This window comes from Desmodus rotundus, chromosome 7 (assembly GCF_022682495.2).
Source record: "Desmodus rotundus isolate HL8 chromosome 7, HLdesRot8A.1, whole genome shotgun sequence".
In the NCBI taxonomy this organism is placed as follows: domain Eukaryota; kingdom Metazoa; phylum Chordata; class Mammalia; order Chiroptera; family Phyllostomidae; genus Desmodus; species Desmodus rotundus.
Window position 1 is genome coordinate 32,712,406 of NC_071393.1, and position 24,745 is coordinate 32,737,150.

Below are 24,745 nucleotides of genomic sequence, written 5' to 3' on the forward strand. Positions count from 1 at the left end.
AAGCAAGAGCCAAAAAGACAGAACCCAGATGGGGTGGAGCCACTCAGGAGACTGGTCTAGAAGGAGATGCAGGAAACTAGCCAGAGGGGCAGTGTCCAGGGCGAACCCCAAAACACGCTGACCAAGGCAGTCACACCACGAGGCAGCGGGGCAGGGGCGCCAGGCCACAGTGCAGCCAGCAGAAGGCATCCGAGACGGCACCACTGGAGACGCCCATGAGGCACCCCGGGACACGGCCACCCAGCCCTGCCACAGCACACGCCAGTCTGCTGTGGGGAAGTGGCACCGGGAAGAGCATCGCCCCCACAGGAAGAGTGTCCCCTTACAAGACCACGCACGTGGCTCTGTGACGTCTTGTCACATTCAGAACACTTTCAGATGCCCTCTTGGGAAAGACCTCCAGACGGTAACAGAACGGAAGGCTCCCTCTCTCCGAGGCCTGTGGTCCGTGCCCCGGCTACGGGCTGGCACAGGCCCTTGAGGGGCTCTGCCGCAGGTGTGGGAGCCCCTGCTCCCCACGGAAGGGGAAACACACACAAGGCAGTGACTGCTTTCACGGATTCGCAGGCATCCCCACATCTGGGCTCAGAGCAGCAGGAGGGGACAGAGGGACTGAGAAATCCCCACTCTTCCTGGGACCCCTGTGAGGCCTCCCTGCCTGTGGCCAGCACCACCTTTTGCCTCGCCCCTCTCCTTTCTTTTCTTTTCTTCATTTTCTCTTTATTTCTATTGCTGACACTATTACAGGTCCCGTTTTCTCCCTTTCCCTCTGGCCATCACCCCACTGTTGTCTGTGTCCATGGGCCATGAATATATGTGCTTTGGGTGGCCCTTCACCTTCTTTCACCCAGGCCCCCTGCCGTCTGACAGCTGTCAATCTGTTCCACGTGCCCACGCCTCTGTTTCTATTTTTTCCCATGAGTTTATTTTGTTCATCGGGTTCCACATATGAATGAGATCACATGATATTTTTCTCTCTGGGTCTTATTTCACTTGTGTAATACTCTCCAGGTCCACCCATTCTGTCACAAAGGGTAACAGTCCCTTCTTTTTTACGGCCATGCAGTAGTCCATTGTGTAAATGTACCACAGTTTTTTGATCCACTCACTTACTGAGGGGCACTTGGGCTGTTTCCAGGTCCTGCCTATTGTAAATAATGCTGTTATGTACATAGGGGTGCATATATTCTTTCAAACTGGTGTTTGGAGACACTCGCAATATGTTCCCAGAACTGGGATCACTGGGTCAAAAGGCAGAACCGTTTTTAATTTTTTGAGGAAACTCCATACTACATGCATACAAGGCTGGCTTTTACTAGTAAGGACCTAGAAGCAGGTCAGCTAATGCCCAAAGTCACCCAGGGATCCGCCTCCGCCTGCCTCGGCTGCCAGCTGGCTGTTAGGCTGGTCACTAAAAAGCTCATCACTGAAAGAGCCTTTGGTGGGATTGGGGGGACGGGGCTTTTGGATCTCCCACAAGGGGCAGGTGCCGTTCAGAATTCAGGGAAGACAGTGGGTGTGATCCCCACCCTAGAGCGACCCTTCTGAGGCTTTCCCTGATTCTTCCCTGACTTCAGCAGGGCAGGTAGAGCCCCAATGAGTCAAGCAGGCGTGTCTGCCAGAGCTGGGAGAGTGTTTCTATCTGATCTCCCGTGAGAGAGGAACTCCAGTCAGGGTCACAGGGAAATGGGGGGATAGCCCTGCTCCAAAGCCGGTCACTGAGTCTCCCTGAGTCTGCCCTGACCTCTTACACCCCAGCCTACTCCGCTGACTCCTGGGCAGGGTAGAGAGCCACAGGGCAGGGAAAGGGAAACACCAGAGGGTGGGGTGGGCAACTGCTTTTCCTCAGGCTGATGCCACTTGGAGGGGATTGCTCTGCCCAAAAAGGATGGCTGCTATGGGATCAGAGGATGATTCTGTACAGGGGACCCAGAGGCTGTTCTCCCATGCCTCTTCCCAAAGCCACAAACACCACATTCTTGCAGGCGACTCCGGTTGGCACCACTGAAGGCTAGCGTGAGTGGCTGTAGACAAAATTTTGCATGTTGGCCCTTTAAGAGGGTGCCTTTGACTCCAGAGCGTGCTGCCTCTCCTGGGCAGACAGAAACCTCACTGCTTTTCCCAGCTGGATGCTATGTGGATGCCTATTCCTGGTGCTGGGGCTCTAGGCTGGGCAGCCCGGCCTGGGGCCAAGGCACCACACCTCTCAGGGGAGCCTCCCACAGCTGAGATGTTCCTCCTTAACCTCAGCCACTGTCCACAGGAACAGGGCTGCCCCTCTCACATGTCCACCTTTCCTGCGAGACTTCAGGTGGCTGCTTCTGCCTTTCTTGGCTATAAGTCTCCTCTTCAGGTAGTCTTCAGTTGCCAATTCAGGGGCATTGTTCCCCAATTCAGTTGTGCAGTAGGTCCCATTTGATTCTGAGAGGAGGTGAGAGTAACATCCCCCTATTCCACCACCACGTTGAGAAACCTCGTCCTTCCTCCTTTCCCTGAACAAGAGGCGATGCTGGGTCCCAGACTCTTCAAATGGATTTGAGAATTAGTTCTCACATCTTCTCCAGGTGGGCATTCTCGATCAATAAGCCTGTGCTTGCTCCAAACCCTGACCTACTGAGTATTTGTGTTAAAGCATCAGGAACACAGACCTTGGGCCTGTAACGGAACCAGTTTAGGAGGAAAGAACGCTACTATCTTATTTAGTAGCATTTGACAATTATCAAAATCAACCCTACCCCATGTAGTACATCATTTGCCCTCGTTATAGATATTTAAATGTATGTGCTCATTATAGGCTCTGAAGAGGACCAAGAGCATCACCAATTAAAGGTGTCGACAGCCTTGCAAAGCAAGCTGTTTAAAGAAAAAAGCACTCTTTATGGAGAATAAATTCTAGTAACACTACACACAAATCAGGCAGGTATAGAGACAAAAAAATACATCTGTTTCAAAGCACATAACCCCAGTCAACAAATGTTTCAAGGGAACAAAGTTTGGCAAAGAAGAACCATTCAAAACTGAGCACTGGTCACTCGCTGAGGCTGTGACAGCAGCAGACGACACGGGCAGCAGAGCTGACGGCTTCGCGGCAGTCCAGCCCTGCAGTCAGCTAGACCAGGGTTCAAATTCCCACTGAATGTGCGACGTGAAGCAGTCACCAAACCCAACTTTCACGCACTCATCTACAAAATGGAAACCTTAATAGTGCACATGGATTTAGGAAGATTAACTGAGGTCAGACAGGCCTGTAAAGCACACTAGTGTGATGCTATATAATCACAATCCCTTAATAAATGTTGTTATTGTCATTATTATTATTTTACATTAATAGGAAGTCCTACATGTGTTAGGAGAAGACAACAAAAATAGTAAAGATTGGCACCAAGGATCACCAATACAAAACACGAATTTGCAAAATACTACGTCGGTGCCCAAAGAAGTGGGCTGGCTGGAGCAAACAGGTTCAAGACCAAGAGAAGCCTCTGCACAGAAGCGGTGCTGGGAGCCAGATGCCACTGCAAAAGCTTTGACTGAGCCCAAAGGCCCTGTCTGAGAAATCACAAACTCGCTTCTCCAACCCTGTCTGGAAGCAGGAGACAGACCATGGTTTCCCCTGCAGGCCTCCAGCAGCGACCTTCACTCTGAGTTGCCAGGGTGAGTCCCGGTCTGCTGGGACTGCACACCCACTGGGATGACGGGGCCCAGACAATTGGGGCAGCGAGGAGCCCAGGGGCACCAGGTCCAGCTGAACGTGGTGTGTCAGGAGCTGCTCCGGCTCATCAAACATGCTCACGAGTCATCGTCAAAATGAAGACCCACTCCTCTGGACGGGGTGGCAACTCAGAGAAATGGTGACAACGCACTCAGCTTGCCAGCAAGGAGGATCAGTGGGGGTGGGGGTCCTCCATCAAAGGCCCTGAGATTTCAGTCACTGGAGCCTAGGAGCAAGACTCCCTTATCTCTCCCTATTTTAAAACAGGCACCTCCTCTAAGAATGTGACTTCTCCATTTAGCTGGAACAAAACTCAGCTCCTAAACTAGACAGGGGCCTCTGGGAAAACAAGCCCATATCTGAGATTACATTCCTTCATTTGTAAACCATAGCTGCTAACCCCAGCCCTGCCCATCCCACGGGTCAGCTGTGAAGACGCAACAATAATATTGACTTACGGGTTCAAGAACACACTTTTCTAAGGGTGTTTTCATGGTATCTTCACTGGTTCCCAAAAGGCTAACGATGATACCTATAACTGTGTTATTTCCCTTTGTCAATCTTCCCTTAGCACAGGGCCAGCCAAAACCCAGAGAACAACGTCTGCATTCTAATTCAAAACAGGAAACCTAGCAGTTTGTCAGTAAAGGCGAGTCAGCAGACCCAGGAGGCTATTTAATCCTGCTGAGATAGAGGGCACTTCTTAAAAGGACTATTCTTCTTTGAGGACCCTGAGGGCTCTCCTGCAGGACGGACAGGGTGGTTAGGAAATAAACAAAGGCAAAGGACCTTTGTTAAGTGAGGGAAAAGGCCTTCCTCAGAATAGTCTCAGGCTCCAGGACCAAGAGTCAAAGCCTCACAGAGCTCTGGAAGCCTCCGCCAACACCCTTGAAGAAAGCGACTGCACCCACTGCACTTCTTCCTTTCCCTTTTCATGCCTCCTTCTTTCAATACATGTGTATTGGGCACCTACTGAGTGCTAGACACTGGTAAAATTATTGAGAAAAAAAGACAACCTCCTTCTTCATGGGGTTCAGAGTTTCACCCACCGTGGGGACAAATCGATTAAGTCATACGCCTAGTGTTACAAGGGAGGTACATGCTCATCTGAGCAACTAGGATCAAGACGGCACTCCGGCCAGGAAGCAGCAGCTGCCTGCACACCCAGCGGGGCACAGCTCCGAGTGAGGGTGCCAGCACGAACTGCACACGTGCTGGGGCTCTCCAGCTGCAACAGAAGTCGCATCGCCCATCAGTAACGGCACACGCCGGAGGAGGGTGGAATTACCGACCAATCTCCCACACCCCAGGCAGGCAAAACATGCTGTCTCCTAGCCGTTTGTGTATCGTTAGAGAGAAATTACGATGTCACTAGGAAGGAACTAAATAACGTGCCTGTTGTCGTGACAAGGGTGCAGGCTGCCAGAGCCTACCTGCACAGATCGCCCACACCCAGCCCCTTTCTAGATAGAGGTCAACGCAGTAGCGAATAAGGAGGAGACACTGCCTTACCCACTGTCTTCCCCTTGTAGAAGATCTTCATGTCCATCAGCCCCGTGAGCTGGCTTGCCAGGAGCGTCACGTGGGACCCACTGTGTTTGGAAGCTCGGAATATGCTGAGCTGTGACCAGTCGTCCCAGTAGATTTCATTCTAAAATGAAGACCTTTCTCTTTAGTCCAGCTCCTCAGACCTTCATTCTGAACCCTCAGGAAGAACCAGAGTTCTGCTATGCACTGGACACCCAGAAGGCACTGGCCGAATGGTCAGCCCCATCAAGACTCCACTTAAATGCAAGAGTCATTGATTTTATCCAAACCTCGCCTGATATCCACAGTGATGGAACTATCCCAAAGAAACTATCTGATCAGCATCTTCCAAGCTGGACCACAAGCCCAACCACCCAGTTTGAAATCTGCTTCTCAGTGTTGGGAAGAGCGTTTTGCTCTCTAGCAGCAAAGTGGAAGTGGCCGGCGACACCAGAGGTGCAGGACTCATCAGAAGCCCTCAGGGAACGAAGGGAGCAAACCTTACAGGAGACACATACCTGGAGCCAGAACAAACCCACCGGCATGTAAGGGCAAATCGGGACTTTCATGCGAAATACCTCGCCTTTGACCTTTTGAAACGTGAACACTAAGTTCCCTGGACTCTCTTGTCTGGCATCCTTCCTCATGGGCTGAAGGAAACTGCCTCAAATTCAGTAAGGAGCTACTTTCTAGAAGTCAGACAAGCTGGCATGCAAAAACCCAGAGACAGTAGGTCCTCCACCACAGCACACCTTCGCCCATGCCGACAGAGTGCCCTATGCTGGACACCAAGAGTCCTACCTTAAACACTGCGACGGCATAGGGGTGTGGGAGGTTGTCCAGGACAATCGAGCGCTGCTGGCCACTCAAAGTGACCCGCTCGATGCAGTCCAGGTAGGCATCTGTCCAGTAGATCCATTGGTCATCCACAGTGATGCCGTTGGGCCATTTCACATCCTCTGACACAAGACAATGGACAGCAGAACCATCCATGTTGCTCCGATAAATACCAGGCTTCAGGTCTCCCCAGTCGGTCCAGAACATCACTCTGGTCGAGACGAGAAAGCACACCCTTCACACCAGAACTAGGGGAACAGGAGCTCAAGGGCTGCCCCACAGAGGCAGAAGCCCCTCCAGAGTTAGCAGGCGCTATCTCAGCCCACGCGTCACAACATGTAGTCACAGTGCTTAAACCCACTTAATTCCTTGACCCCAAATTCCTTCGCTGGAATTTATCTGCAGATATAATCAAGTTAGGCAAAGGTAACCTACAAAGATGGTCGTCACAGCAAAGAAGGATTGTTCATACTAGCAAAAATATGCATTTTTAAGTAAAATATATGTACATTTGTGTGTGTGTCTGTATGTTAACCTATAGAAAAAGTGATAGATTATGGTACGTATAAAAAACTATCATGAAGCCTAAAACGCACGTGTGCTTCTATGAAACTATCTTCAAACACATTAAATTTTTTAATACGTTTAGACCAGCACATATCTTATTACTCTATTTGGCATATAGGCGTATGTGTCTGGGTGTTTTGAAGATATATACTTGTACATGGGTTAAAAAAAGTTCTGAATGAGACACATGAAACTATTAAGCCCTGGGAAATGTGAAGTGAAGAGTTAATAGTGAGAAAGGAGGAAACAAATATTGTTCATTTCATAAACTTACGTTCGCTTTTAACACTTTAAATCGAGTGCATGCATTACTTTCAGAAATTTGTTTTATTATAAAAAATAGATCTAATCCTCAATTATAAATGCTATAAGAAAGGGCAGCCCTGGCTGGTGTGGTTCAGTGGATTGAGCCCCGGCCTGTGAACCAGAGGGTCACCCGTTCAATTCTCAGTCAGGGCACATACCTGAGTTGCAGGCCAGGTCCCCAGCAGGGGGCGCACTCGAGGCAACCACCCATTGATGTTTCTCTCCTTCTCTCCCTCCCTTCCCCTCCCCTCTCTCTAAAAATAAACAAAATCTTAAAGAAAAGAAAAGAAAGGGTAGAAAGGCTACCCCAGAATTTCCCTTTCAGCTACGTTTCCTAAGTTAATAAAGTAATAAAGCACTTTTGCAACCCCAAGTGCATGTGGATTATTTGGAAACCTACACACGCTAGAGGGCAAGGTAAGATGGGAGGAACTAGACATTTGCACCACGCGAGGAACTCAAGATACAGGACCTTCACAACACCCCATCAGGCCTAACATGTCTACAGAGTAGTTTTTAATACTGTGTTTTGTTGGAGAAAACCCCACAGATGTGAGACATCTGGATGCCTAGAGATTCTGATGTATGCTAATGAAAAGTCACCTGAGAGAGACTATGGTTTCAACACTCGGTTAATAGATGATTTCAACCACAGTCCTGAATAACAGAGCTTTTGTCCAGCAGTTTGCATTCCCATGAGGATCTGGCTGCCACAGCCTTTGGCACTCACTGACTTCCACTGGGGCCACACTTACCCCTCCTGGGGCATGAGGACCAGAGCCCTGGGCCGATCAAGCACAGAGGAATTGACGATCGTGAGTCGGAAGTCACCATCTGGATGAGCTACCTGACCAGAAAAAGAACAGAAAAAAGCCAAGATGGCCCTAAGATCCTTAGAAGTCTCCTCTGTGCTCCTGCCTACGGACATGCCCCTGACAGATCGAAAATTCTGCCCCTTTTCCGGTCAGCACAGCTTGTTCGCTGCTCTGGCTCACGTGCCCACTCTCACGTGGTCTGACAGAGGCCCAGCACCACCTATGCCCAGTTCCCGGGCGTGAGGGGCTGCACAAAGCACTGGACGTGCTTCCTGCCTTGACCACCGTGTTTCTCCACCGTGCACCAGTCACCGACAGCCCACCTGTCCACTGAGCACACACTCAGGGTCACAGCCTTGCAGTCAGGCATCTCCAGTCTTGTCCCCCTTCCCTCTCCTCTATCTCAGCTCCTACAACTACAGCCAGATGTGTCTTCTCGTGGCTCTCTTAGCCTGTCTGCTCCTGCCATACCCCCGCCCGGGCCTGTCCTCTGCTCTCTAATCAAATCCTGCCTTTCCCTCCAAACTCCCCTCCAGGCCTTCCTCCTCTGTCCCACCTTGGTCACTGAGCATCTTTAGCTTTGCACCATTCAGCACAAGCAGCACTGAGCTGAGCACTGGCCCCCCACCTTGGCTGTATCCTTCTAGCGCCCAGCAGAGCACAGGTCCTACATGGTGACAGAGAGGAGACAGAGACCCACGGCACGCTCCCTGCAAGCCCGGCACTGTGCACCTCTCTCCACTCTCTCCTCACACAGGCCCTGGGACATGGGCACGACCCTGTCCTCAGTCAGGGGTCAGTTCGGGTGTCACACCTCCAAGATGCCTCCCTGCCTACCATTTCCAACACTGTCCCACAGCCCCCTCACAGGGTCGGTCACCCTGCCCTGGTTGATGTTCTCTGCAGCACTTACCATCAACAGAACTGACTGACTTATTTCTTCACCATTTTGCTTCTCCACTAAAGTCTATTGTCTATCAGAATCCATGTGCCTTGCCTACTGCCTATTGTCACGTCATACAGCTGTGCCTGGCACACGTCATGTCCCCAAGAAGCACCTGTGATATGACATCATCTTACAGATGAAGGAAGTGACACCCATGTCACAGAGCTACCGGAATGAAGACTGAGCCCAGGCCTATCTGTCACTTCGCCTGGCTCTCTGTGTCTACCTGCTCCTCCTGGGCGCCCCCACGGCCCCCGTGCCAGCCCCACAGAGAACTGGTGCACGAGTGCCGTGGCAGGATCCCAGGCCTCAGCAGGGCACTGACCTAGTGGTCCCAGGCCACTGCTTGCCTTCGTGGTGCCTTGGGTGCTAAGCTGCGGATGGATGAGGCGAGGAAAGAGGGACAGCCGCCTCACGGGGCTGTCATGAGAACGAACCAAAGAGTTCCTGTAAAGTGGCCCCAGCTTGGCTTGCTGCACAGAAGGACCCACCGGCAGCACAGTAACAACGATGATGACCGTGACGCTGACTGCTGCTCGGTCGACTGCAGCACTGTCAGAACACCGATGTCACGGCTCTGTAATAACGCTGTGCCAGTGCCACTGTCGTTGTTCTGCCTTACGTCGTTTCTAGCCAAAATACAAACTCTCAGGTGCCCTCCTAAAATCTGACAGGTTCACCTATTGTTCTTATGCAGGACCACGGTGACAGAGAGCGATGATTGAGACCGTCGCCCTTTTTTCCTTCTCCAGAGGCTCAGGGACTCCATCCTCCAGACTCCCTGAGATGTTGCAGGGTCTTACGAGACACTGGCTCCCACCTCGGTGCCAAGTCTGGCTCGAAGGCCAGGTGCTCCGCTACGCGCTACATGGACACGGGAATACACATACCTCAATCTTTTTGAAGCCAGCATCCACCCAGTAAAGTAACTGGCTGAGGGGCTCGAAGGCCAAGGCTTCGACCGTTTCCAAGCCGGAGCTGATGATCACCTCCTGCCCTGTGCTCCCGTTCAAACAGAGGCGCTGCGGAGAGGAAAGGGGAAGCTCTGTGAGAAGCTCAAACGACCTCCTGCCCAATTGGTCCCATGGATGGTGACCCTTGTTCACCCAGCCTGACTGGCAAGGAATGCAGTGTTTTACATCAGTAAGTTTTCCTGACGAACAGAGCCAGTTCCTAACAGAAGCACTTCTAAAACGTGTCATGACCTCCTGTTTGAAGCAGCCGAGCTGAACAGAAGGTGCCCGAGGCCAGTCTGCACCCCCGTGAGCACCGAACACCAAGCACCGAGCTGCGAGGCATCGCAAGGACAAACTCAGAGGCAGCCGAGGCACACATGTCTGTTTGCCTTTCAGCTAAAACCAGGTTGGTGTTGTTTTTAAGGTCTTCTGTCTGCTTTTTGCAGTCTTCCTCCCTCGAGAGGCTCCTGGCCATCAGGTGCTACTGTCCCCTTGGGACAGCTAAACTGAGTAGTCACCTGCCCCCACTCCCACCCCTCAGATGCCCAAGCACTGCGTGCCACATTTCTGTCAGGCTGGATGCCCAGAAAAGCCTGCTGAAGCTGCGCTTCTAACAGGATTAAAGACTCAATAGCTCTCCTGGAAAAGGCACAGGTTTAAGTGCATGGTGGCTCTCTATCCTGCCTGGGCGGGGATCTTCGCAGCTCACTCCCTGGTCCTGGACTGTGCTCACCAGCTAAAGTGGATAATGACACAAACTCTACTAAGCCAAGTGTGACTATTTCAAAGCTGGGAAGAAGGATGCTAGAGGCAGGTGGTGCAATAGGAAGTGACTAAAACTCTAACATTCCTAGTCCTAAAAGCTTCCCAGCAGGAAAAGGAAGACCTTGTTTACAAGCAGGACTGTGGATTTGGGGCTCCCTTTGTCCTTCCTACAAGGACAGACGTAGGCAGGGAAAGACAGCATTAAAACAGAAAACTGAAAGGTTTCTTCACTCAGCCTTCAGATGAATCATGACTTAAAACTTCTAATACCCACTTCCTTAGGCCATTCTGAAAGAAGTTTACCTAGTCTGGACAGTTGCAGGGCACAGCCCCTAGGACCAAACCAAGGGCTGACTCACCTGGATGATGTCCAAGGCCAGGTCGGACCAATACAGGCAGTTGTGCTCATAGTCAAAGTCCAGGGCCACCGCGGCCCGCAGCCCGGTGAGCGGCAGCTGCTCGGTGGCTCCTGAGGCCAAGTCGTAGCGGTGGATGGACTTCCGCGTGGCATACAGGATAAACTCATTCTCTTCTGCACAGACCCACAGAACAGCAGGGAGGTGACCCGGGGCACACGAAGGTGTCTCAGCATGCCTGACCGGCTCTGTCCTCACACACAACCGCAGAGCCACCACAGGGCACGTGCTGTGGGTCCCGTGCAAGCGCACTCGGTCCAGACTCAGGAGGTGTGTGATGGAACCACATTCCCACCTCGAGCGAGTTACTTACACCCCCCTGAATCTTAAACGGGTGTTCTCGTTCACAAAGCCTATGACTTGTTATTTTTCTTTTTTTTAATCTAGATCTCTCAGTAGGCATGCTCCAACATCCAAACACCTAGGCTCGGCCTAGAAGTCATCAATCACACTGGACAAAATAATGACACCATCAGCACGTGGTCCTCATGAGAAGGCTGTACCACATGTCACAATAATCTTGGGGACTAGAGATCACCGGTCACTGAAGAGTGTACCTAAGTTTTCTAATCAATTTGCTCACCTGTTAAATATTGTTTACAATGGCATATAGCAATTATATCAATCTGTTATATTTTTAAAACAGTAATAATGCATTTGTTCTTGACTACTGACAAAATGTTTTACAACATGATTATCACGAAGACTATTTCTACTAAACAAATACTTATACACACTGTACATACTATGTACCAGGCATTGTTTAATCCAAATAACAACTGCATAATGAAAGAACTATTATTAACACCACTTCACCAATAGGAAAACTGAGAACAGAGAGGTTAAGTGGCTCACTTAAGGTCACACAACCAGTAAGTGGCAGAACCACGCCTTGAACCGAGGCAGTCTGGATGTCTCCGCTATAACCATCACACAGTGCTGCCTTTTATGATGTAGATACAAAGTTGCCATTTTTTAAGTTACAGGAATAGATGACCAGAATTCCTAAAGAGCTTTACTTAATTTCAGAGGAGTAACCAGATGAGCTAGCGCTCTGTCTCCCACCCAGGGAACAGCCTGGAAAACATCAGACTCTTCCGAGGGAGCTGGTGAGCGACACACTCGCGCCCTGCACGCCCTTCCGAGGACGTGTCTCACACGTGGGAGCTGGGGCCAATCCAAATCTCTCTGCGGGACATCTCATGGTTACTGCCGTCCTCCCCTTTCTCTCATGCTAGTCACTTGACGAGTTAATGGGAATGAGCCACAGCTTTATAAAGGCTAGATAATGCACCAAAAACAAATCTACTGCAACTCCTAATAAAGATAAGGTGGGCTGCTCTGCCTCTGGTCTCACTTCACTCCAAAAGTACGTAAGCTACCACCACATGGTAACGAATTTCTCCTTCCCACTTAAGTCCCCATGAAGGGGCTGTCAGGATGGAGACCGCCAGAGTCTGTGGCTGACACGGGAGCCCAGGGCTCTCATGAGGCTGCTGACATCCCAGGGAGGATATGCACAGTGAGCCCTTCACCCCATCTCTCTCTGACCTCTGTGAGCCTCATCCAGGGGCTCTGGTCCTACCTTCTAATGAATGTCTTTACAGAGGGGCTGAGGCCAGGAACACTGACATGCCTTAGCGGGAGGTGGGGAGGAGCATGCAGCATTCCCATGGGTAATACCGATACTTAACTTAGGGAAGGAACAGTATCCTTGGCCAATCCAGCCATCCTTGAGCACAGCGTAGAAATCTGTGTTATTACAGTAATCATAAAGGGAAATAACTTCTTCACTTTTAAAAGTCCTTCTAGATGCCCAGGTTACCTCATCTTTGCAAATTGAGGTTTCCATCAGTCCTATGACCTTGCCCTTTGGTGGTACATGTCTGCCTTCAGTTCCACGCATTTAAAAAGAAAAAACATTGAGGGATCACCTACACCACAAATAAGATTTTCCACTTCATTCCCTGAGTTATCCTCTCCTCTCTCAAAAGAGAAAATATCTTATCAGTTTAATCGGCTTTAAATAAACTCTTTTGTCCCTTGCTGAGTTATCTTCATAACACTTATTACAAATGTAGGTGCTCCAGCTCATGAGAGCTTTGCTCACGCCCTGCGAGCCCAAGCCCTCCTCTCCAGGAAGCATCTGCCCGTCCCTAAGAGTCTGCTGAGGCACATTCTCGCTAAGTCCCCACTGAGAGGCATGCTGATTACTCTGATAAAGCTGGAAGATTAAATTAAGGGACTAATGAGCTGAGCACAGAAACCACAGGGCGAGCTGGCAGGCTGCGAGCAAGGACAGCGCGCTGCTCCAGGTGCTCGAGGAGGCAGCCCTGCTGAGAGATGTCTGCGCCCTCACTCACCTGCATCCAGAGGGAGGGGCTCGGAGGGAACAAGGAAGCACTACTGCAGACAGACCGGCAACAGAGTAAAGAAAAGGTGCTGAGAGATCAACTCATTGTTGAGGGATCATAATTCCGTGTGTGGAGCACAAGTACTTCCTGTGCCGTCACCACTAAGTCAACTAAAACACGGGCTTCTGAACACACTTCCAGTATGTGCAAACACTGCAGAGAAGCTGTTCTTGACCAGCATGCACAGCGATCACCCAAGATGCTGGACGTGACATCCATCTGCCGCTGCAGCCACCCCCCCGGTAGAGCATGGACTCTGCCACTTACCACGTGTGACCTTAAAAAAGCCGACCAACCCTCTCCTCTGAGCACGCGTCCTCACATTTTAAAAACAAGGGAGCTAACGATATCTGCTTCAGGAATTAAAACGACAACACATGGAAAGGGCATTAAAATGGGCAAAACCCCATCAAAATATCACTGATAATTATTATTATAAGAATTAACATAGACCCCTTAGCTACTTCCCCAAAAGCCACAAGTCTCTTTACGTTCATCACTGACAAACAGACCGAGGAGCATCGAGAAGGCCTTCGGGCACCACGCACCCATCCGCGCCCAGGACACAGCGGATGCCAATCAACGCTCCTCAATAACCAAAGGGGATTCACTTCAAAAAATACTTCTCATTCCTGTAAAGTCATAAGGCTACAGACACATTTAGTTTGAATCCCAACCATGAGACTGGACCTGGGTGAGAGGGCAATCACGTTTCAGGGGCGGCTTGTGGGGTCATAAGGAGAAACTACCTCTTACCTGCCAAGGGGCACGGGACCAGTTCTCCCTCCAGTCGCGCTTCAACATCTCCTCCACTACAGGTGTCTCCAGAAATCTTCCGATAGCTGCCACCCCCCCCCCCCAAGAACAAGAGGTCAGAAACATCGAAGAACAGTCATAAGGGCTTTGTGGCTGGGAACACATTTCCTACCAGGCACAAGGAGCTCATCTCCTCATCCCCCACAGAACAGGAAGCAGGGCTTACTCATCTGCACCAGCCCTGCCTGTAACCCCATCAGGCAGCGCCAGCAAGCTGAGTGCCGTCCTGGTGAGACTTTTACATATATCTCTCCAACAAACTCCTCTGAAAATGTGGCCTTGCTAGAATGTATGGCTTAACATACAACTAGAGCTGTAGAGAAACATACAGACATGTACTTTTTTCTGACCAAGGGTAGAAAAGTTTGCAAACACCCTAACTTTACACATTGCCCAAGCTACTTGAAACCTGCTTACGTGGAACTCTTCAGGGAACAAAGGGGACCCAGGTAGTTCTCTGCGCCCCTCACACTACGTGTGGGCCCCCACCACGTCCCTGGCATGCAGTCCGTGTGAGACGTACCCTCTTGTTCTCCTGTAAGTAGAACCCACAGGACACGGCACAGGAAGGGAATAGGACTTCCCAGAAAACTCAGGGTCTGGAACGCAAGCCTCTAATGACAGATCTTCACTCAGCTTGAAGCCGAAGTCACTGGAAAGGCAGTTGGGGTTTGTTAAGGCCACTGGGTCACTTACGTGCTTGCGGCACTCCAGTCCCACCCTCGGACTCTCCCGTCCCGCCGACTCCCTGCATTGCAGGTTACTTAACGCATCCCTTTACAGGCTACTCACATTTCCACACCGGCACACTTCCTAAAGACACTTCGTATTAGAACCACTATCGTGCCGTAAGCAAACACAAGTCATTATGCCAAAAGCGAAACAATGTTAAATTTTTAGCTAGATCCCATTCTCCACGCAAAGCCTCTGGGCCTGCCCGCTCTTGTTAAAATGATTACCAAATGGTAAAGAATTCCTAGCCCCAGTGAGACTTTCTCCTTTACAGGATTGGAAGAATTAAAAGAGAAATTAAAAAGAATAATCTCTTCTTTTAACCAAGGATTTTTTTTTACCAATGTTATTTAAGAGCATGCCCACAAACTACCGATAGTCACCCTGGTGCCTGATCCTGCACTTCAGGACACGTGCTTCGATGCACGTGCTTCGATGAGGCCTTCTGCGACTTGGAGGCCACATCTCTGCAGACCTCCCAGCTCAAGGCGCAGAGTGGGAAGCACGGTTCTCGGTCTCATCTCGGCTCTGCCTAAAGTATGTGACTTCTCTCAGCTGCACTGAACAACTCTAAGATGAGGCAGCTTCACTGCATGCTCACCAAGGCCCTGCCCCAACCATAAATCCACAATTCAGAGGAGTTTTCCAGGTTCATGTGCTTTACCTGAAAGGCTTCATTCACTCTAGTTGGTTCAACAAGTATTTATTAAACACCTGCTATGTGAAAAATGTTTAACAGGCACAGACAAAGTGGTTTGTGTGCACGATGTCATGATCCACATGCAGCATTTTGTACAGAATGGCTCAGAAGGAAGAGTTGTATTACTGTATAAAACAGGTCTTACTCACTAAATCAGGTAATTTTTATTGAATGGCTGCTCTAACTCTTTTCAGGGACAATGTGGAGCATTAGCTAATTACTTTTGTGCCTCCTTTTTTAGGCAGGTTTTTCCCAAACTGTAAGCCATCACGTAGTGGGCAGTAAGGGCACGTTGAAGGGCTAAGATCAGCTTCCTCCCCCACCTGCCCTAACAAACAGGGGACCGCGAAGTTCACCACGCCTCCAAGGAGGTGTCGCTTCCTAGGCTTCTGCTCTAACACATGTGTGCAGGTAGCGCATCCGGAGACTGCAGGCGGTGCAGGCGCAGGGTCGGACTGGGAAACGCACTGTGCACCCCAGTAGCTGCACTCACAGCAATGAGGGGAAATATAAAGGTGTAAAAGAGTGGACTGTACTTTCAGAATTTTTTCTTTTGCCTTTAAAAAAAAGACATAAAAGAACCTGCCCCTGAAACCACGGCACACAGGGGCTGTGGCTGGGCCTGCCGGCCATGTTCACATGGCCTGTTCACACGGCACACAGGGACTGTCGGCAGTAACCCACCATCAGACGCAGCTGTCACTCAGGAGCTGAACTAGCGGGCAGACCCGACAAATCCACGTGCTCTCACTTCCTCTCCTGTTGTCTGTCTTCAGGCCTTTCCACTTCTCACTGCCACAGTCCAATGCCACACATCCTCAAGGCACACACAGCCAGCTGGCTGGTGCCTCCCCAGTAGCCACGGTGCCCCAAAGAGCAGGAACGGGGTAGCCTGGAGTCTGCACACCCTGTCACCCACAGGGTCATTGCCCTCATGAAGCCCAGCTCCCAGCTCCCGGAGGGTGGGGGGCCGGTTTCCCTGGTCTGGAATAAATACTCAGCATCCGCCAGGTTTCTCCAATGGGCCAGCTGGGTGGGCATGGGGGACCAGTGAGAGCCAGGCCACTCACAGGAGGCCGGTTAAGCAGCCCCTGGTTCCCAGAATCTGTCGTTGCTGCCACAGCAGGGAGGCAGATTTTTGAGAAAAGTCTTAACGGTGGTCATCAAGGGGGAACAATCAAAGATCTGTTAGGTTTTCTTGCACATTGCTTATTTCATTTTATTTTGAAGTACTTAATGAGGGCAGGGCAATCTTCTCTTGACTAGGGCCTCTCCAGTCTGGGGGACCACCTCTGGCCCGCAGGAGCCCTCAGATCAGAGCTCCGGTCTCGGGGGATCCGAGAGAGGGCAGAGGCAGCAAAGGGCCATGAACGAACATCACGGGTGCCTCATGCAGCTCTGTGGGTTTGCCAGGGCAGCTTCTGCACCCTTATCTCAGGACCACGCGGCTTTCAAAGGGAATGTGTGTCCTGCTGCTCGAATGGTGGGCTCACAGATGCGCAGCGGCAGAACCGCCTAAGTCTGGCAGGATGGAAGACTCCCAGAACCGCTGAGCCCGGACTTGTGGTCTGACCAGACCCCAGGGGACTCATGGGAGCACTCAAGTCTTAGAAGCCCTGGTGCGGGACCGGACTTGGCCACCAGACCTGGAGAGCTGTGCTGGCAAGTGAGACCTGCCAGGAGGGCAGCCACGGCCCGGCGACCACATGGCCTCCACAGCCCCCAGCACTGGCTATGTGGCCCTGCTCCAGCATGCCAGAGGCTCCCGGCTTTAGTCAAGAAGAGGGTGCTTCCCAAAGCGAACTGTATTTCTTTGTGCATCAGCAACTACTGAAAACAAGCTGTTTGTGTTCAATACCTAGGCCCCACTGGCCTGCGGGGACCCCGGCTGCACCACTACCAGAGATCCTCCCAACACAGAGCTCTGCTCTGGTCCTCCACTCTCCTCAAACATACCCTCTGGCTCCCGGAACAAGGTCTCTCTTTCCAGCCCCACCTGCCTGCACTGACCCCACCTTGTACACCTAGCAAGGCACCAAGCAAAACCCCACCAGCGCGCCTGCCCGCACACTTGCTGCTCATCTCCTCAAACGCTGCTGTCCACACGGCCAGCTGCTTCCTTAAGGCCCGCCACACATGGTGCTTTCTCCAGAAAGTTCTCAACCCAAGAACAAATCAGCCTCCCCTCCCAGGTACCACCTGCGGCTTTCCACCTCCCGTCACGGTCACCTGTGTGCAGCCGTTTCTCCTGCTTTCGGCAAGGCGGCAGTGTCCTGCGTATGCCGCTCAAGGACTGACGAATGCAAGTGCACATGCACACACTAATGTTCCCTCACATCAAATAAAGAAACTCCCTCCGGAACGGGGCTCCCCAGAAGAGGGAGTCGCCTGCGGTGGGACTGTCAGCACGCCTCTGCTCGGGCCGCCCACGCAGACGTAAGTTGCAGAGTGGTCATTCCTGAATAAACTCCGGCAGTGTCCCCAGGTGGTCACACCTCTCCCACAGCACATGGCTGCTGAAACTACACGGAATAACCTACGGAAAAGGACCCAGCACAGGTCCTGGCACCTACAAGATGCTTAATAAACATCTGTTTCCTAGGATTCCCTTCCTTCCCTCAGGGCCGGCACCAGACCCTGGCCTGCCACCGCGCTGCCAGAGCGAAGCCCCACACAGCCCCGGGCCCCCGAGAAAGAGCGCACCACTCGTAGTCCTGTCGGGTGCAGGAGCAGTTGGAGACGACCACCGGCCTGTCGAAGTCCTCTCCGTTGAAGCAGGTGGCGTGGGGGGTCCTCCGCTTGAACACGGTCTTGTGCCCCAGCAAACACTCGTTGCCCCTCTCGTCAGACGGCGACCACAGCTTGTAGTCGTTCTCTGTGCAGGGAACCCCTGCGGAAAGGACACGCAGCGTCACAGGGAGCCCCTGAGGGGTGCCCCTCACCCCGAGGCCCCGTTGCCCACCTCCCAGCATCCTGGGGCTGCCCTGCAAGGGCCTCTGGAGCTGTCCCAGGCCTCTGCGCCGCCTGCTCCGAGGCTGGGGGACACCCACACAAACACAGACGGCGCCCACTGCAGCACGAATGCTCATCAGAGGCTAGGAGGAAGAAAGCCACCTCTGGCGCTACCTATTTCTGACTGGTTCTCTCTCACAGCTTCTGTGTCCTGATGCTTGTTATCTCTTTACGTTCTCACTGAGTTCATCCTTCCTTCCCTAAGCCCTGGAGCATCCTTGCAACCACTGTTTCTAACTCTACCCAGCAGATTGAGTGCCTCCATTTCATTTCAGCTCTTTTTCTGGGGATTTCTCCTGTTCTTTCATTTGGGGCATGTTTGTTCGTCTCCCCATTTTGGCAGCCACCCCATACCTGCTTCTCTGTATGAGGTAGAGCTGCTAGGACTCCCAAGCTTGGCAGGGTGGCCTTATCTTGTGGGACCCAGTGGTGCATCTCCCTGATCACTGAGCTGGTGTCCAGGGGTGTCCCACGTGGGTTATGTGAGGATCATACCCTCCTAGTATGGTTGAGTCTTGGTTGCTGTTAGCCTGCCTGTGGGCAGGCTTGACCCTCAGGCTGGCTGACCATGAGGGTTCTGCTCTCATTTTCTCTGAAGCCCACAACTGGGTGTGTTGGTCTGGAGCCTGTAGGGAGGGACTCAGGTGCAGATCAGCATCGGATGCTGCCTGTGACCAGCCCTGGGCTACCTGTTAGGAGCCACAAAGTGAACCAGCTGCCTCTGCTGGGCCTGGGGGTGCAGGGGCCAAAGCTGAACACTGAGGCCAGCTTCCACCAATACCGAGCCTGGGGCAGGTCAGCGAAGGGCTCGAGGCACCTAAAGCTCCAACTCTATCTGCCTGCTGCCGGTTAGGCTCAGCCACTGAAGAGCTGCATGAGGCAGGGTCTCAGTAAGTCACCAGTGGAGGCGAATGGTGTTCACCAGACTGACAGAGACTGAAAGTCAGTGGCAGTGCTGAGTGTGAGGCCACTGAGCAAACATCTCCAGGCTCTCTAAAGTCGGCCGCCACCCGCCCAGTGTCTGAGGACCTTTGTGGGAGGGCAGGGTGTCAGGGAGCCCTCAGGGCGAGGCCAATAGAGTTCTTCAGGTTGGAACAGACTGAGAGGTGGCCGTGTGGAGGGAGGGCTCAGCACAGGAAGCGGGGGGCAGTGGTGCCAGTGAGGGCATACAAAACAAAACAGCCCTCACTCAAAAGCCGCAAAGCTCAGTCTTCTCCAGCCTGTCTCTGACGCCACCAATGTCTGCCCAGGCTGGCCACAGCCAGCAGCCTCAGGGTGTGAGCTTGGCAGGGCCCCAGGGAGCCGGGAGGCTGGGACTGCTGCATCTCCCAGGCTGATGCCATATGGGGGGAAACGCTCCAGCCAGGAGGGATGCTGTCTCTGGGCAGAGTGGGAGCTTCAGCTAGGGACCCTGGTGACTGTCCCTTCGGCCCTCTCCCGGAAGCCACGACCCCATCTCTGCCTATATGACTCCAGTCTGCTCTGAGCTGCCATCTCTCCGCCAGAGCCCAGGGCAAGTGGCTGCGAATGAGATTTTGCATGCTGGCCCTTTAAGAGCATGCTTGGGTCTCTCGCAGACTCCTGTCTCTCCCTGGCAGACAGAATCCCTGAGGACTGTCACAGCCAGATGTTAGGTGGGCTCCTCTCCCCAGCTCCAGTGCTCTGGGCTGGGGAGCCCAGTGTGAGGTGGAGACCCCACGCTCCCCAGGGTGAACATGTGCAACTGAGAGGTCCCTCTGGATTTTCCACAACTGCACGTGGGTGTGGGCCCAGCTTTTTTAATGTCAGCCTTTCCTACCAGTCTCCTTGTGGCTTCTCCTGTAAATCCCTGGTTATAAGACCTCTGGTCAACTAGTCTCCAGTTGGTTATTCAGGTTGACGGTTCCGTGTTTTAGCTGTAATTCCAGTTTGGTGCTGGGAGCAGGTGACTGCACTGCCATCTGGGTCCCTGGGCACTATCCAACCCTCTGCTATGTTTTAGCACATGCTACAGTTCCTTTTAGAAATGGGAAGCCGTGATCTCCTAGAAATGGAGAGCTAGGGAAAGGCTGTATCATCCAGGACTATAGCTCCCGGCCTGCCTCCTGGGGGCGTGGGGGCACATCTGGCCGTGTGGCCTGGGAGTAATACAGAACTCGCTGTCACTATTAGAAAGCACAGCACCTCCATGGAGGAGGCTGAGGAATGAATGGTAAGACAACCCGGACGACCACTTAATCTATCCACATCCACTCGAAATTTAACTAGAGGGGGTTTTATAGGAATTCCAAAGCAACCTAAGTCAATACTGGCATTTTACGTCTTTTTTATGTATGTGTGCCTCAGGTTGGAGCAAATGCTGCCTGAAAATAATGAGGAACTATCACCTCAATGCCATTCAAATCAGCAGGTACTTATTAACCCCTCACTGCCCGGGAGGCTATCAGGCAGTGCAGTGCATGAAAAATAAAGATGCAGAGGACAGCTTCGTATGTCCAAGGACCTTACAATCAGTTGACAGAAAACACACACACACACAGATGACAGGCACAAATCGATAACTTGGGCAGGCGAGTGTGTTAATACTCTGGACACAGAGAAGAAGGGAGGAGTCTTCTGGGTGGGACCTGAGTAGGCAGGTCCTTGGATCCAAAACACGAAAGGGTTTTAACTGGTGGCAACTGAACAGGTGGCCTGAGGGGCAGTCCCTGCAGCTGGAATACCATCAGCCAAGGCAGAGAAGGGGCGCGGGAAGGACGGCGCATCACCCCTCTTTGCTCACGTGCCTGTGCTCCGCCGGGACTAGCAGACCCTGAGGAGGCCCCGCACCACTGGGCCCACTGCCCTTCACAGAGTAGCTCCCAGCTGGATTCGTCGGACCGGAACTGCTCCCTTCAAAGAGCCTTTTCCCTTCATGCATTCATTAACTCCTTTCCCACATACTCAACACACCTGCACTACACCCACGCCATGCCAGTGACTACACACCAGGAGAAGGAAGCGAACAGCACATGGCCCCATTACGACGTGCCTGAGTGCGGCCCACGCAATCCTCAGCCACTTAGTCTGAACGTGCCCATCTCACTCAATGGATCACAAATGCTCCTAGGTACCGAGCATCTGAGCTGGTGCTCTGGCCAGCAAGTATTTCCAGAACAGGGCGAGGAGACAGCAGCTTACCCAGGGCATCTGTGGTGTTGACCTGGAGGACCAGCCAACTGTGGACATTCTCCTTCTTGGAGCCGAAAATGGTGAAGACGGTGCTCTTCTCGCCAGGCTCTGTGAGGAGCCCGTACACAAACACGGGCTGCGTGCAGAAGGTGAACGCTTTCCAGGTCTCCCCTTCATTGGTGCTGTATCTGCCCGAATGCAAGTAAGAGGGCCTTGCCATTAACGCCTCTGGGGCAAGGGCTCAGTTTCCAGACGGTACTCACCAGGGGCTGGAAGCAGGGCTCCTTGGGGAACTGGCTGATCGCAACCTACAGCAGAGAGAGTTTAAGGTTGTGCCAGAGAGCAAGGTGTGCTCAGGGATGGGCACAGGCAACACAAAGGACACAGGAGCCAGCTTGGTGCACTCTAACTGACCCAACTTAGGACACGTTGAACACAAAAAGGAGAGATAATGAAACAGATTATACACTGACTGAAAACAGGGCACGGTCTCTAGGTGATACTAAAAGTAAGACAGAAGGGGAGGGGGGGAATTTTTTCTTATAATCAATGCTACCTAATAAATGTTGAAAACGATGACAGGATGAGAAAAGTGACCATTCGGTAACCCCTGCTGCATGACCGACTCACACAAGATCATCAGCAGATGCTAAAGCCCCTGGGTGCAGAGTGTGGGGACCAGAATGTTCACAGGGAAGTGCAGTCTTTCAGTGGGCGGTGTCAGTGTCACCAACCTTCACCACACCTGGCGTCACCAACAGTGGGACGACCTGGCACTGCACGCTTCCAGCGAAGCACCGAGGATGCGCGTCACCTACGTGTGCTTGTACACAACTGGACAAATCCGGCACGTGACATACTCCACGTGGCAATAGGTCTGGATTCTTCAAAAATAAAAAATCAAAGCCACGAAAAACAAACAAATCAGGGGGAAAGCCGGATATAGATTAAGAGACAAAAGAGGTGTAATAACCAAATGCAGTGAGTAACCCTTGATTGAGTCCTGAATTAGAAAAAAACTACCTTTAATAATACGGAACGAAGGAAAAAAAATATGGCCTATGAGTAATACTAAGTTCACGTGAATATTCTTAGATGGGATAGTGGCATTCTGATTGTGCAGAAAAGTCTCCTTATTTATTGGAGATGCATGAATGGATAGATGGACGGACAGACAGGACCGATGGGTGATAGTTAAGAAAATTGGCAAATTGTTAACAATTGCTGATTCTAGGTGAAGGTTGCATGAGTGTTCTTTATGTAACTCTTCCAACTTTTACTGAAGCCTTACAAATTTCAACGTTGGAAGGAAGGTATGTGCTGAGGAAAGTCTCCGAGGCGGATACATCAGAACAAACCAGGAGGCCCCTGAAGCACTAGCAGCCCCGAAGTGATGGTGATGATTTCAAATTATCATCTGTGCTGAGGAGGACGGGAGGCAGGTGCCTCTGTGCTTCACTGCCCAGTAAGCCGGCAAGATGGTCGACACGAGAAACTACTCAATGAGAGCTTCCGTTAGGGTCACAGAGCTCCTGAGGCTCTGTGAGATCCGCACTACATACAAAACTTCTCCTTCCAGTTTCCCATGTTTCTGTAGCGATACTCAGGATCCTAATGCTTGACACAAAGCTTTCCAAGGCCTCATTCAGTGCACACACTTCCTCTGACATTAAGGTCACTGCGCCCCTACCCTGCAAGGAGGCTGTGTGGGAGACCGGTGGTGGTGGTTAGGGGGCAACGTGAGAGTGTCAACAGGGCCCGAGTGATCGCCTCTCCGGATCTTCTAAAGAGGAGAGATTCTCATCTGGCTGACGTGCCTCTGGCTTAAAGTATTCTGAAGCAGATACAGGGGTGAGTTGACTCAATCTCCTTCTTGCACCACTGTAATGAGCTAAAGTCTTAGTACCACCTGTAAAGCGAGATAATGACAGAGAACATTCTTCTTTTCACAAGAATCTTTGTGGACCACAAGAATCTTTGTGGACCACACAGTTAAATACATCCACCACCAATGAAACAAACAAAACCCAAGTGTGCTGATAAATGGTTTTATCTCAACCCAAAATAAGACGTCTGCTTCTCACAGAGCTGGACACATCTGCCAATGAGCTGCACGCTAACAAAAAGGAAGGCAAATCTACCACCTCTGCAAAGGGCACAATGCTACCTGTGCAGATAATACAGTAAGAGCCAAGGCAGTTAAAAGGTGGTTAAGAACACCTGCTCCTCTGTAACAAGGGTGCGGAAGAAACTGCATGGGGGTTAGAATGAGGTGGGGTCGCGTGGCTCTCCCTGTGATTCTCCCAGGAAACCTCACTGGCATTCGGTGCTGCAATCAAGTCAACAGGCGAACTGCTGCCGCCCAGGTGGAACCGTGGCCACTTGCAGAACTGAGGCCCAGAAAGGACAGTGGCTACTGGCGCAGCCTTTCCAGGGGCTCTCCTGGACTCCCAGAGGGAAGCCTTTGAAATCAGGGATCTCCTCTGAGGAAAGATGCCTTTGTATAAAGTTATGCTGACAGGCATACTGTGGAGAAGAAACAGAAACCAATGTCACACCTTCCGATCAAGACGACAAACTTGCGTGTGGGTCACCTGAGGGGCAGCACATGCAGTCACGCAGCCCCTCCTGTGAGGAACATGGGCTGCGAACACTGAAAACCCGCACCCCCGAGCAGGTACTCGGTGACAGCACACTGAATGGAGAGACGAGTGAGTGCCCTGGACAGGCTCGTATTTACTAATTTCAGACATGGAGACACAGGAACAACACAAAGTATTCCCCTTCTTGCTCTCAACTTCAATCAACGTTCACAAAGGTAACAGCTTCTGTGGAGGATCAAGGCAGAAGCTGAAACAAATTACAATCGACTCTTGGTTGTCTGCGCTAATCAGGAAGAGAAAGACATGAATAACTTAGAAGAACAACAGAAAACAAACTTGGAGCCACGTTCCACCTCAGTCCCCACTAAACCTCTTATTAGAGTTGCAGATGTTACTCTGCTTCCTCCCTGAGGCAGGCTAAGCTTTGGGGCCGGAAGCTCCCTTCCAAAGCTCTCCCTTCCTCCAGCCTCT

At 51.7% G+C, this 24,745-nt stretch overlaps 1 protein-coding gene across 2 annotated transcripts in view; it reads right to left on the minus strand.

The window, feature by feature from the left end:
- SORL1 (sortilin related receptor 1) overlaps positions 1–24,745 on the minus strand; it is a 153,432-nt gene that overhangs the window by 55,154 nt on the left and 73,533 nt on the right. For both annotated transcript variants that reach the window (XM_053928621.2, XM_053928620.2), the window contains exons 13-21: positions 21,681–21,859; positions 18,213–18,399; positions 14,601–14,729; positions 14,018–14,103; positions 10,791–10,963; positions 9,601–9,732; positions 7,705–7,796; positions 6,041–6,287; positions 5,225–5,363 (exon numbers count right to left, since the gene is read on the minus strand). In XM_053928621.2, the coding sequence (XP_053784596.1) occupies positions 5,225–5,363; positions 6,041–6,287; positions 7,705–7,796; positions 9,601–9,732; positions 10,791–10,963; positions 14,018–14,103; positions 14,601–14,729; positions 18,213–18,399; positions 21,681–21,859 (1,364 nt within the window). The remainder of the gene's footprint in view (positions 1–5,224; positions 5,364–6,040; positions 6,288–7,704; positions 7,797–9,600; positions 9,733–10,790; positions 10,964–14,017; positions 14,104–14,600; positions 14,730–18,212; positions 18,400–21,680; positions 21,860–24,745) is intronic.